This window comes from Anticarsia gemmatalis, chromosome 16 (assembly GCF_050436995.1).
Source record: "Anticarsia gemmatalis isolate Benzon Research Colony breed Stoneville strain chromosome 16, ilAntGemm2 primary, whole genome shotgun sequence".
NCBI classification, from domain to species: Eukaryota; Metazoa; Arthropoda; class Insecta; order Lepidoptera; family Erebidae; genus Anticarsia; species Anticarsia gemmatalis.
Genome location: NC_134760.1, coordinates 2,585,459 through 2,599,722, shown reverse-complemented (window position 1 = coordinate 2,599,722; position 14,264 = coordinate 2,585,459). Strand labels below are relative to the sequence as shown.

Sequence of the window (14,264 nt, the reverse complement as noted above, 5' to 3'; positions counted from 1 at the left end):
TGTTCAGTGACATTTTTTTATACACTACATTTACATATATATGTATATTAGGAAGCGCCCGATCAGTTTACCACAAATGTATAGTATTGTAATTATTTGATATCACACAGTTAATTTTGCTGATAATTGATCAATCCAAGTCGTGAGAAAAATAAAGTATCCTTGCGCCTTTGACCTTAGTTCAATACAAGGAAGACCGTTTAAGTACGGTAATTCCCGAGTAATTACCTATTCTTCTCATTAATTTAATTAACTAGTGACACTGTAAGATTGTCTATGAACTGCCTCCGCGGCGCAGTGGTTTAGGTCGCCACTCCGCAGCCATAGCGTCGTTAGGTCGTAGGTTCGATTCCCACACGGAACAATTATTTGTGCGCTCCACACATACAGGGTGTCCCAAAACTCAACGATAATCCGAGACAGGATGAAAGGCCAAGTCATGCTGGTTTTAGGAAAAATAAAAAAAAAATCCATATCACTTAGTTCAGCAATAATAGTCATTTTTCAAAAAAGTTGAAATTCCACACCCTTGGTCGCATTTTTAAGTCCTGTGATCACCAATGTCACAATTTCGCTGTGTTTTTTTTGTATTTCGTGATCTTCATTAAATATGCTATTAATCGTAAAACAAATTAATGCACAAAACATTGTTAATTTCATAAAAAAAGTTAAGTTTTAGTGAGTCATGGTTCTCAAAAATATCGTTAGTTAACTTTGACGCTTTATATTGAGAAAAAAATGTACTACACTACCCTTGGCAAGTTATTTCAAAAGTTGGCGCATTTAATCAAGATTTTAAAATGGTGCAACACTTGCCACTTTTCCCGCCACTAAAAATGATATTTTTATTTGAACGAAGAGTATCCTCGCAAATGGATCGGACGCAGTGGTACAATTTTATCGCCTCCTCGTTCCCCCGATCTAAATCCAGTAGATATTTTTTACTAGGAATGCATAAAAGAAAAAGTCTATTGGAAATCAATACAAAATCTATCAGAACTTCGCCAGAAAATTGACACAGCGTCAGAGGAAATAAATGCAAGGAATTTTGCTTGAGTGGTGCAAAGGTCTTTTGTAAGGCGTTGCAGAGCCTGTATTCGTGCCATTATTTTGACAGTAAAAAATGTGGAAATAAGAGTGTTTATATTATTATCATATCACTTTAATCGCTGTTATAGCTTTCCGGTTACCTCTGTGTCATGTGCAATCAATTGCTTATCAGAGATTAAATACGTATTGAAGGAAATTCTCTTTAAAATCTTATGACTTTGTTATATTATAAAAAATCCATTGTCTACTTTTAATGTTTCAGAGAGAAGAGGTTATTTATGTAAGGCAAATGATACATTTAGACATGTCGAAACAATTTTCAAATCTGACTGAGTAACCGCGATTTGTAATCTTTTACACATTTATTAAGAATTTTTCAGCAAGACTACTCAGAGACCACTTGCTACAATTCCCACAAACTACTTTTCGTTCATTCACTATGGTATAACTATTGATCGTGTATTTGCTTCATAAATTATCAACAACTCCTTTTTAATTTCAGGGGCGCTGCTGATAGTTAGTGCATTAATGCACGCTGGTGTTGACGCGTTGAACTACGAGCCAGTGTGCGGCTCTGATGGCAGAACGTACGGTCACGCGAGCTTGCTGGAGTCAGCTCGAGCTTCTACCCCAGATCTCAGTATTACGAAGCAAGGTCCTTGCTACGGGAACAACATCGCCGGCGTCTGCGACTGCGAGCTAGACTACATACCCGTGTGTGGCAGCACCCGCTATACTTATCCTAATATCTGCCATTTAAAATGTATGGCGGGAAGAACATCTATGTGGAATATAACACAAGTTCACGAGGGAGAGTGTGAGTGGATAGAGAACGACCCTGAGTGTAACTGTGCGAAGGAGTGGGCGCCAGTCTGCGGTACTGATGACGTCACGTACGACAACGAGTGCCTCCTGGACTGCACCGCCAGAGACAAACCCGGCTTGAAGATGGCGTACAACTTCAACTGCAATCCTAACTTACAGTTCTATATAGATAACTTTAAGGATGTTCATTGGCCACAAGGCTCTTCGTCATTTTAGGAGCAAGGATACACGGACGTATTTCTTGAAATACCTATAGATTAGTGACCACGCTATGAGACGTTAACACGTTACGTTGACGTCAATCGATAAGCAAATGTAAATGGCTAATAATCCAGCTAGATTAAACCAACAGAGAGGATTTCTTCAAATATTTTCTGCTCTCTTACCCAGAATACATGTGACATGACTCTTTTGCAACCTTTGAAGAACATTTTGGTACAATTTGAGTATATATAATGCATTTATAATATATATTGTAATTCTTGAATTTTACTTTGTGTATATACTTATCAAATGTTTCACATAACTAATAAAGATATGGATTTCAGAGATTTATCTTTATTTGCCTTATTTCACTGTTCTACATTACATCGGGGTCATATTAGCGCATCAAGGCGGTGAACAACATAGTATTCCACGGCAACTAATTCCACAATTGCAGACGACAAGAACGAATCAATCAAAATCAAAATCGAACAGACCTGTAGCTCGATTCTCTACTACTATCGACTACCGACAACCGACCTGTCATCGAGAAATTTTGTATGAAAATCTGATCAGCGCCTCTGACGGGCGTCTCGTAGGAAACATTTTGGCAGTACATTCTAAGTGTCAAAATTTCGATAGCTAGCCGGTTGTCGGTAGTCGATAGCAGTAGAGAATCGAGGTACTGTACCTCGATTCTCTACCATACATAGCGTAGGATAAAATATCTCTTTAGTTTTGAACGCTGATGAGATAGCGTAAACACTATTGGTAATTCCCTAGTGCCGAAGTTCAAATAACTTATTCATATATTCAGTGACGCTGCAAAAGTTTCTATGAGTGTTAGCGGGATTCCAAAGTCTACTTGTTGACCTTCGTGAGTTAAGGAAAGTCCGATAAGGTTCATAAATCAGCATAGTCTTTCTTCCAACTATATTAGAGTCGTTTTCCAGGTGCACCCAATCAACTGAATACCAGTATTTCACCTCCACAACTCGGTTATCTGGGTTATTACACGATACTTCTCTGTAAAACTGGTTATCAGACTTTCAAGCTTCTAACTACAGGTAACGACTGCCAAAGATCTTCGAAAATGACATTCGGGACCCATAATTAACGTGTCTTTCAAAAACTCGATATGTATAAGATGGTCACCCATCCATAGACCAACCTCGTCAAGCCTTTTACCTCAGAGATCGATCCATGAGGCTGTTGTTAACTCAGCCACTAGCTCCTCTCTCCTCGGTAATTCCCGATTATCGAGATTCAAATAAATTATTCATATATTCAGTGACGCTGTAAAAGTTTTAATGAGTGTCGGGATTCCGAAGTCTAGTTGACGCATCACGCTTTGTCGACCTTCGTGCGTCGAGGAAAGCCCCCGACAAATATATAAATATAAATAAGAAAGGTACAAAGTTCATGACCTGATTCGGCCTTGGTAAACAAAAGCATGTGACGGTTGCGCGCGCATGACCAATAATGTAGACTGCGGCTAAGTACCTCCGACTACGTCATTAGTCGTGTACCTACTGACTGACCGAGCAGCCTCTCGAGGCCATATCTAGGTCTCTTTTCTTTCAGATCGAAGTGAGTGGGAACGAGATATTGCCTTGCGAGGCTGCTCGATCAGTCAGTACGCGGCTTATGAGTTTGTCTATCATAATATAACCTGGTAATATGTCACCTTAAAAGTAGAAGACCGGAATAAGATAAGTAAAGAAAACTTTTTGAAATTAATATCTTTATTAGTGTGAGTCACTTGCTATAAAAAGGAATAATTAATTTTATTTTCTTGTAATAATTATTTTTTAGTTCTTATAAATTCATAATAGACTCGTATGGTGCAAAATCTTTTTCACAGATTTCATAAGTGTATATAAGAGTCATGTACCATCTATTTTACATATGAAATCAGACAAAATTTAAGAAATGTAACTCTGTTGGTTCAATTACGTTTTACAATGTGGTCATTAGTCCATGTAATAATATCAATAAGAGACCATAGGTACCCTTGCTCCTAGAATCGCGAAGAGCCTTGTGGCCAACTAACTCCTTTAAAGTTGTCTATATAGAACTGTAGGTTAGGATTACAGCGGAAGTTGTACGCCATCTTCAAGCCGGGTTTGTCTCTGGCGGTGCAGTCCAGGAGGCACTCGTTGTCGTACGTGACGTCATCAGTACCGCAGACTGGCGCCCACTCCTTCGCACAGTTACACTCAGGGTCGTTCTCTATCCACTCACACTCTCCCTCGTGAACTTGTGTTATATTCCACATAGATGTTCTTCCCGCCATACATTTTAAATGGCAGATATTAGGATAAGTGTAGCGGGTGCTGCCACACACGGGTATGTAGTCTAGCTCGCAGTCGCAGACGCCGGCGATGTTGTTGCCGTAGCAAGGACCTTGCTTCGTAATACTAAGGTCTGGGGTAGAAGCTCGAGCTGACTCCAACAAGCTCGCGTGACCGTACGTTCTGCCATCAGAGCCGCACACTGGCTCGTAGTTCAATGCATCAACACCAGCATGCATTAATGCACTTACAATCAACAGAGCCCCTGAAATTAGAAAGAAGAGATTGTTAATATATGGAGTAGGTATAGAATCAATAGTTACAGTCTGTTTTTATATGGTTATGCTAATATATTGTTAATGACACAAAATAATCTTGTAGAAATTTGAAAAAATCTTTTACTCATACAAGTTATGTTTAATGCGTAAAAGATTATTCGGGGCTAGTTAGTCAGATTTGAGATTGTGTGTAAAATTTGTTTAATACAATTATTGAGGGCATGCAAAGTCAACCCGCACTTGGCCAGCCTGGTGGACTCAAAGCCTAAATCATCCTCCTCGCTTGGGAGGAGACCCTTGCCCTGCAGTGCGACAGTAATGGGTTAAAAAATTACAACTCATAAGTATTAAAGGAAATTTTATTCAATGCTTATCCAAACTCTGATAAGCAATTGATTGCATATGACACAGAGGCATCATTATGAATCCGGAAAGTTATAGTAGCGATAAAAGTGATAAAGATAACAAAATACTGCTAATCAAAATAATTCCCAGATGTTCTGCCATATTTTAAATCCTGCCAAATAATACTGTAAATTCATAAATCAAACAGAGTATGCAGCAATTGAAAGTAATAATATCAGAGCGAAACACATTTGGGGTTTATATATTTTATAACACTCTCTGTAAACTGACTAATAATGTCATTACGCATGCTACATACATGCGTAAACAAACGAAAACAATAGATATAAATGCACACTATTTATATACTTTATTTTAACACTGACAGAAGAGTCTTGCACAAAATGGTATAAGGTTGTATTGGTGATAATTTCAATTACAAATATAATACTGCTTACCCAGTTTTAAGTCCATTGTAGGCTTTTAAACAAATAATTTAGTACGAGACGAGTTGCTTTAGCGGCGTCGTAATCAGCTGTGGAGTGATCAAGCTGTTTTGATAGACAAAAAACTGTTCGCGGAAAACGGACATACCTAACTATCTTTGTGTACAAATAATATAGGTAGTTTCTATAGATAGATAGCGAGTGCGTTCTGTGAACTTGTGAGTCATCGATATTTTGAGCAAGATCGAGGTAAAGGAGTACAATTTAATTCTTCGTTATGTTCGTAATGTGTAAAGATAATGTCTATAGAGACAGGTTAAATCTATATTCTTCCTATTTTTACATAATAATGAATCTGTAGAGGGGTCTATTAAAAAAACAGTAACTGATAGAGATACCGAATCAGCAAATTATAATGTTTTGTCTGAGTATCTGTCACTATCTGTATTTTCTAGCATCACGTAAAAAGTAATGGATGGATTGTACTGATATTTATAGTCAGAGTAGCACTACCTAATCCTGTATGACAAGATGTATGAATAAAAGAAGCAAGGAAAGTTTCTAAGGATCATATCGTTTGGTTGGTTGCTTGGTCTGTGCTTCTATGGGAAAAAAGGCGTGATTTTTGCATGATATTGTATGCATATAAAATGAGCTCGTGGCTGAGTTAATAACAACTGCGTGAATCTATGTCTGAGGCTAAACTACTCTTGCCGAGGTTGTTCTGCAGATGGTTGACCATCTTATACATATCGAGTTCCTCCGTGTTTCGGAAGGCATGTTAATTTGTGGGTCCCAGCTAACATTTTCAGAGATCTTTGACAGTCGTTAACAGTAGCCAGAAACTTGAAATTCTGACTGCTGTTAACGACTTAAAGCTTGAAAACTAGTCTTATCGAAGGGTATCGTGTTATAATAACCCAGGTAACCGTGTTGTGGAGGTTCGATAGGCAGTCGCTCCATGTAAAATACTGGTATACGGCTGCATCCAGTAAACCTGGCAGCCGACTCCAACATAGTTAGAAGAAAGGCTATGCTAGGATCCCTTATGATTTCTGTTTTTCAAAATAGATCTACGTGACGTCCGTGTTTCACCTACGAACAGAGGAACCGCGGATTTCCCTCTTACACTTTTTTGCCGCCATGATTGTTATATAACCGACTGTTTACATTACATGTATCTAAGAGATTCATGGTCGAACTTGTTTTGAGGTTATCGTACGCAAATAACTACCGATTGTATAAAATGAAGATTCATTATTATATCTACTCAGTTCAGTTGAAAACGTGAAGCAATATGGATATTATTTATAAATTAGGTAAGATAATACGTTTTGTGTAACGAAACATTTTGTTAACACATTTTTGACACCTATTGTCTAGTTCTCTGTTTATGAAATCAAAATAACTAAGGATATATATAATCAAGTATGAGCAATTAAGATAAAATTGCTTATAGTTATTAAAAGTGATACTTAACTATAAACAAATTGTCTGTCTTATAGTGTGAATCTTTGAAATTTAGATCTATAATATCTCGCGATTTGCTAGTAATAATCCGTGGTAGTAGCCATGTTTCTAGAAGATAAAAGGTTCCAATAATAGTCATTGTTTTAAGGAAAATAATGTAGTTACTTAATGAAAAAAAAGATATAATAAAAAAAATGAATATAAAAAATACAGTTCACATTATTATATCTCAATTTTATTTCATTTTGAACACGTTTAAACGCAATAAAACTTCAAGAAATTGTTTTTTGGTAGGTGTCCTGCTGTTAGTGAGCGTGCAAGTAATTACAACGGCCGCCGAGCCGTGCACGTGCCCTCAAATATACGACCCAGTGTGCGGGACCGATGGAAACGCGTACCACAGCAAGTGTGCCTTAGAATGTGCCCGAGAAGAAACAAAACAAGACATACAAGTGGCCTTCAGAGCTTCTACCTGTTACAGTGATTATATCGCCGGCGTCTGCGGGTGCAGTATTGAGTACACCCCAATCTGTGGCAGTGATCGCTTCACATACCCTAACAAATGCCATTTAGACTGCATAGCAAGGTCAACAACGAAATGGGAGATAAAGTACGCTTACGATGGCGAATGCAAGCCTATTCCTAATGATCCCGACTGTAACTGCGCAAGAGTGTGGTCTCCCGTCTGCGGCTCTGATGATAAAACTTACGAAAGCAAGTGCATATTACAGTGTCGCGCCAAAGACGATCCTTCATTAAAATTTGCCTACAATGCTGAATGTAATCCCCAAACCAAGTATTATATTGAAAACTTTAAAGGCATCAGTTATCCACAGGGAACATCGTAATTTGAATATCAATGTTAAGAATGTAATATAAGCTTTATAAAAATAGTTTGTTTTATTTTATCAAAGTGTCAGACAGTAGCATTGATTAGCACGCGTTAGCCATTAAATTTATATTGCTTACTAGCTGACCCGTGCAACTTCGCTTGCGTCACGTAAGAGAGAATGGGTTATAATTTTCCCCGTTTTTGTAACATTTTCGTTACTCCTCCGCTCCTAATGGTCATAGCGTGATGATATATAGCCTATTACCTTCCTCGATAAATGGGCTATCTAACAGTGAAAGAATTTTTCAAATCGAACTAGTAGTTCCTGAGATTAGCGCGTTCAAACAAACAAACAAACAAACTCTTCAGCTTTATAATATTAGTATAGACTAGCTGACCCGCGCAACTTCGCTTGCAACATAAGAGAGAATGCGTCAAAATTTTCCCCGTTTTTGTAACATTTTTTACTCGTACTCTGCTCCTATTTGTCGTAGCGTGATGATATATAAGCCTATAACCTTCCTCGATAAATGGGCTATCTAACACTGAAATAATTTTTCAAATAGGACCAGAAGTTCCTGAGATTAGCGCGTTCAAACAAACAAACAAACAAACAAACAAACTCTTCAGCTTTATAATATTAGTATAGATTAGTATAGATAATATTAGGGTAAAGACAATATAAGCAAAAGTTGTAATCAGTTAAAGGTATTTACAATACAATACACAATTTACTAAGCATGCATGCATGCATCATTGGACTCATAAAATAAAACATAACGCTTGTGCGTAAGAGGCACAGTCAGTCTAGGCACGTCAGTTGCTTATTCGTAAGAATATTTGTCACATGTATAGGTATTTTGGCACATTTTTATTTGCGTACATTGGCTACATTAAAACAGTGGTTTTAAAAATGTTGCATGTTGCACAACTGTTTTAGTAGATAACAAATCTTTTGTAAATATAGCGGAATGGTTTTACCTTTGAAACCTTTTTGCAATAGCAGGATGAAAAAACTTAAAACACTTGGTCAAAAGAGATTTTGCAAAACTATCACTTGCTATTTATTTATGTAAACACGGGCATCCGATTAAAAATCCGACTCACAATTTTTTTACGACCGCTTATTAATTCCTAATTAAATTATTATCAAACCTAATTCCACCCAATCATTAGGAAATTGTTAACAGAAAAACTCAGTAACATCTTTTAAGCCCGACCCGCGATGCGAACCTGGGACCTCTGCGCAGTAGTCGTATACACTACCGACCGCGCCTACCCACTTGTAGATTGCAGTCACGCCCTTTTTTTGCGTCAGGAAAATGCATTACTGCATGTCCCGCTCTAGGGAGGAAGCGGGGGTCTGTCGGGCTCTCCCGCCGGCTAGGTGTTCCGGCTTTATTTTGGGCAGACCGATATAAAACCTGACGGTGTTCCTTCGACAGCCATCATAAGGTAGCCAGGACGCGATACCTCCAATCGGATACTCAGCGTCTAACAACATCAATGAGATCGCCACGCCTCTTTCACATCGTCAGTAATGTATTAATGATCAGTGTATCGTGAGTTCGAATCGAACGTTATAATTATGTATGTAATTGTATTAAGTGAAAAAAACACTAACTAGACTAAGTACAAAAAAATATTATGGACCCATTAAAGTCCACTTTTTTATTAACTCAATACTTCTATGAGCTTATTTGGGTCTTAGATAAATTAATTATTGAAGTTAATACTATTATTATCGCCATGTAGGTACAATGTAAATGTACAAAGACTAAGTATAGCCCAACAACTTAGCACACAGCCTTGTATACAATTTTCGTGGCTAGCGGTGGTATAGAAAATTCAGAGTTTAGAACATTAATGACCCACAAGCAGCTAACATTGGTGTGATGGTTGCCACCAGCTCCTTTATTCTAGTAAATTTATTTATTTATCAAAAGACAATTCCCACAGAATGCTCTTGTGCCGCAGGGACTTTACAAACATACAAACATCGGACACAATGAACAACCAGTACCGTGTGGAATCGAACCCACGATCTCTCGACGCACTGTGGTGACCACCGTAACCACTACGCCACAGAGGCGTCATTAGTGTACAGTATCAGTTAATATAACCTGGATAAATTGAGCGTGCCTGGGCTCTCTACTAAGTTGTCAGACTATACATGCTCATGAACACGTGTATGTATGTAAACACAATGACTGGTAAAAAACAAACACACCTATTTGCTGTCTTCAACTTTTTTGGTATATAGCAACAAGTCAAAATGTGACCAATACAGCCTGCATAAATATTGGCAGTATCAAAGTTATTTATATGATAAAGGAAAATTACGTCTTTTATATGCAAAGGTGCAGGCAAAGACATGCATTATTTGCGTTTCGCCGCTTTCAATGTTATAAATAAATGATGATAATAATTTTATTATAAATTTATTATTGTCATCTATAAGAATCGATATACTTAGTAGTCGCATCATTACAAATTAAGCATTATTTCCTGTAACACGATTTCTTAGAATATCAAATATTTTTTTTGTGAGTATGCATCCTAAGTCTCATTTTCAAGTACAATCTTAGATATTTTCCAAAAGAAGGTCAATTTCGCAAAACTGAAGGCAAAATAACAAGGAAGCAGAAATAATATTATCACTAGGCTATCTACAATAAACATAGCCATAACCTTATCTGGGGGCACGGAAGTGCCCCCGCAAGTCGAGCAAAAAAAAGCGGCACGGCCGTAACATCCTTTTCTCGAAGCAATTCGGGCTATTTTCGACACCCCTATAATTTCGTTGTGGATAAAACAAGAAGCCTGGATTTTCAGCAACTAATCAGTCATTGTATAAACACGGTATATTTAAAATTTCAGTCAATTTGAACCAGAAGTTTAAGAATGACAACTTGTTAAAATTTTGAATTTTGTCACTCACTGATTCACTGACTCACTGACTCACTGACTCACCGATCATCAAAAGTCTAAGGTACTTCTAGCAGACTTAGAAGCTTAAAATTTAGAATACAAATAGGGTTAAGTGTTTTAATCATGGGAAAAATTTAATATTTTCTAATTTCGGTCCAGTTTTCTAAATACACCAACTGCAACAATAACTTTGTAATCCCATATAAATGTATAAGATTACAAGGTTACATTTGCAGTTAATGAATTATTATTACTGTAGAAAATAAAATAAATAGGTGTAAATAGGTACCTACTATATGAGGCATAACGGGAGGAGGTATAGACCCACCCTATAAGGGTGTTTAGCCCATGAAACTGAACAACATTCCCATAGGAAAATATGTTGAATTATGAAAAAAAAAACGTCTTTACATACAAATTGAACTTATGTTCGCTCTACAAAAAGAAGTGAGATGCCATCAAAAACATTCTGTAAAAACCTCAAGTCTCGCCGTAAAAAGTTATGAGATCAATATAATACCAAGTCGATTAATCTATTTAGTCTCTACTTAAAGGACCTTCTGTCTTAAGTTATTACGTATGTTATTATCATGCCAATTTAAAAAAAATACCTTTAAAACAAATAGATCGACTTGGTCATCGCAAGAAAACACAAATTCGCCATTAACATTTCAGGAGCATTAACTAATCAAATCATGCGAAGGCCAGGTCGGTCTATTAATATATTAATTTTTTTTAAATTGGCATGATAGTAACATACGTAATAACTTAAGACAGAAGGTCCTTTAAGTAGAGACTAAATAGATTAATCGACTTGGTATTATATTGATCTCATAACTTTTTACGGCGAGACTTGAGGTTTTTACAGAATGTTTTTGATGGCATTAAACTATCTAGAATAAACGAGTTATTTCGATAAAAGAAAGCAATGGTTTCGTAAACTTCCGTATGTCATAATTATTTACTTACAAGCATAAAAATACCCCTGATTGTTTTTATTTACATTAACAGTACCGCCCTCTTTGTATTATTTGACTTTATCATTGACTTGAAGACATGTTAGATTTTCTGAAGCTCGAACACAAGATTGACCACGCTTGTGACGTCACAATAAGAAAGAGCCCTTAACCTGAGGCTCTTTCGTTCGGGTGGTAAAAAAAATCTGCTTCTTTTAACACCAAGGCACGGCACACTACGGGATAAAATCGGGACTTTTCACAACGCATCAGCGGTCTCTCAAGGATAAATTTACACTGATGATACAGATGCAGAGAGATGCAGTACAACTTCTCAATCCAGACAAATCTTCATTTTAAACTTACCTCTGGTCTCGTCAAATCTACAAGGAAAAACAGCAAAATAAGAGTTTTTAGACTCCAGATTTAAATCAGGAAACAAATATTTATTTAGTCTCTAATAGAGTTTACAGATAATAAAATACAAAAAAATCTCAAGTGCGAATCAACGTTGACGTATTAAAACTCATTGTTTTTTTAACATCAAAGTCTCCGAACTGTAAAGCAAATAATTGTATGACATCATAAAATAATGCTCGGACGCGGGGACCTACCTACGACTATTGACACTAGAATCTATGTAAACAAACCGAGCAATGTTAATCTAATAGTCGCGAGAATATCAATGGGATTTTCCTCCAAAATAATTCATAAGAATTTTTTTGTTGTCTCGGAAACAAATTCTATTATAAATAGCAGTCCGGTTCATATGTAGATTATTACTGTGAGAATATTTGGTGAGATAACACGTGCCGTGTTTTGGCTGTATACGACGATAACCTTTGCTTTAAAAAAACAGTCTGAGTAATTTAAATAATTTAATAAAAAATGGCGTTCAAATTAGGTGAGTTTTTTGTTTGTATTTAAGTACTTTAGTGAGTAATGTGCTTCTTAATTGATAACCTTTGATTATAATCTTTGATGCGGGTTCGATTCCAGAGCGTATAAGAGGTCTTGTGTAAAGTGATAAACATTGTGTTACTTCTTAAAAAGTATAAATTTCTCAATTTAAAACAGTTTCTTTTTTCAAGTAGTACTTACATAGATAGGTACATAAGGTACTGTTAATATACTTAGACTAAGGTACAGTAGCTTGCTTAAATTTTGCGTTTGAGTTCACAACTAAAGACGGTGCAACCTGCGCCGTAACGTCAAGAAAATAATTAAGATCAACACGCTTAGCCGCGATATACCACACGTAACATTCCTACTACTTCTTTTATGTACTTAGGTAAATATCTTCCGGCAAGATGATATGATAATAAATTAAAATAAATTATAGTTAGGTACACCAATTACTGAGAATCTCGTGTAAAGGTCATCCTTTCCGCATAGAGATTGTCAGTAGGTAATATTGATTCAAACTCATTCATTGTCAATGCCGTGTGTATGTCTGTCAACAGTTTTGTTAGTTCAATTAGCGACGCACTGGGATACTGGCTAAAACCAATTATCTTCGCGGTTGAATAGCAATCGCTATCTACATCATTGTTTGTTAAAAAATATCTGAATCATGAAAATCTAGTTCTACGGTAGAATGCTTACGTGCTGACTAAACAGAAAGGGACATAGGCTGTTCCATTATACCTTCCTAAATAATTTTCTATACAGAGTTGTATTAGTCATCACACGTCTTGTTGAGACGAACCTGATAGTAATTTATAAACACACTTAGTCTTGCTTTCCCTGTTTTTTTTTGCAATAGAGTGTATGACTTAGTTACTACAACGTGAGTGCAAAAATGTACTCGACGAATAACTCGTCAGTTCATTTAATTGATGCAATAAGCGTATTAGCGTTCATTATTTCTTTACCTTCGTAATATTCCCTGTCCCTCAAAATAACGATATGACCGCCTAATAAGCGATATTGTCCTAATAACTTTAATTTTTCTTGTTACAGCTGTCCTAATAATCGCGATCGCGCACACAAGCACAGCATTCCCGAACGCGCCATGCGAATGTGCAAGGAACTACGACCCGGTCTGCGGTTCAGACGGCGAAACATACAACAACGAATGTCTTCTTGCCTGCGTTAAAAACACCGTTCCAACACTACGCTTTGTCAAATACGGTTCATGCCAAGACACTGTTAACACGGGCATTTGCGGCTGTAGTTTGGACTACATACCAGTATGTGGTTCTGATGGAAGGACTTACCCTAATACTTGCCATTTAAGTTGCAAATACAGCAACGATAGAACTCTGAGAGTGGCGTACGAAGGAGAATGTAAAAGCAATATTCCTCACCCGAATATTTGCAGCTGTAGTGATGAGGACAAGCCTGTGTGTGGCAGCGACAATGTTACTTACCAGAACGACTGCTATCTTAACTGTGCTACGGCCAAAGACTCCACGTTAAGAATCGCGTACACGGCCCGTTGTAATAATAACTATTTGAGGTACAAGGAACAGTTCGGTGATTCTTACTCTGTGCCACAGTAAATAAAGTATATTTAAGTATTAAAATGTGTTTTGTTTTCCTTTTATTTTAAGGTATTGTGGGCATCTCGTTTATTTTTGTAGGAAGCTGAAGTCTTTTCATGCGCACGATTTCTTCCTCAGGATATTATA

General features: G+C 36.9%; 4 protein-coding genes across 4 annotated transcripts in view; 3 read left to right on the top strand and 1 right to left on the bottom strand.

Annotated features, from left to right (window-relative positions):
- LOC142979604 (serine protease inhibitor dipetalogastin-like) overlaps positions 1–2,325 on the top strand; it is a 45,799-nt gene extending 43,474 nt beyond the window's left edge. Inside the window, exon 6 of the mRNA XM_076124634.1 lies at positions 1,526–2,325. Within this exon, the coding sequence (XP_075980749.1) occupies positions 1,526–2,091 (566 nt within the window). The 3' untranslated portion in view covers positions 2,092–2,325. The remainder of the gene's footprint in view (positions 1–1,525) is intronic.
- A 1,481-nt stretch (positions 2,326–3,806) lies between these two features.
- Positions 3,807–5,595, bottom strand: LOC142979447 (thrombin inhibitor rhodniin-like). The gene is made up of 2 exons (XM_076124352.1): positions 5,455–5,595; positions 3,807–4,638 (listed from the first exon to the last, which is right to left on the bottom strand). Exons 1-2 carry the CDS (start codon positions 5,468–5,470, stop codon positions 4,100–4,102), a joined length of 555 nt encoding a protein of 184 aa, XP_075980467.1. The 5' UTR covers positions 5,471–5,595; the 3' UTR covers positions 3,807–4,099.
- A 979-nt stretch (positions 5,596–6,574) lies between these two features.
- LOC142979446 (thrombin inhibitor rhodniin-like) lies at positions 6,575–7,797 on the top strand. The gene is made up of 2 exons (XM_076124351.1): positions 6,575–6,761; positions 7,207–7,797. Exons 1-2 carry the CDS (start codon positions 6,740–6,742, stop codon positions 7,758–7,760), a joined length of 576 nt encoding a protein of 191 aa, XP_075980466.1. The 5' UTR covers positions 6,575–6,739; the 3' UTR covers positions 7,761–7,797.
- A 4,593-nt stretch (positions 7,798–12,390) lies between these two features.
- On the top strand, positions 12,391–14,159 carry LOC142979395 (serine protease inhibitor dipetalogastin-like). Its single transcript, XM_076124276.1, has 2 exons — positions 12,391–12,535; positions 13,594–14,159. Exons 1-2 carry the CDS (start codon positions 12,520–12,522, stop codon positions 14,133–14,135), a joined length of 558 nt encoding a protein of 185 aa, XP_075980391.1. The 5' UTR covers positions 12,391–12,519; the 3' UTR covers positions 14,136–14,159.
- The last annotated feature ends 105 nt before the right edge of the window (positions 14,160–14,264 follow it).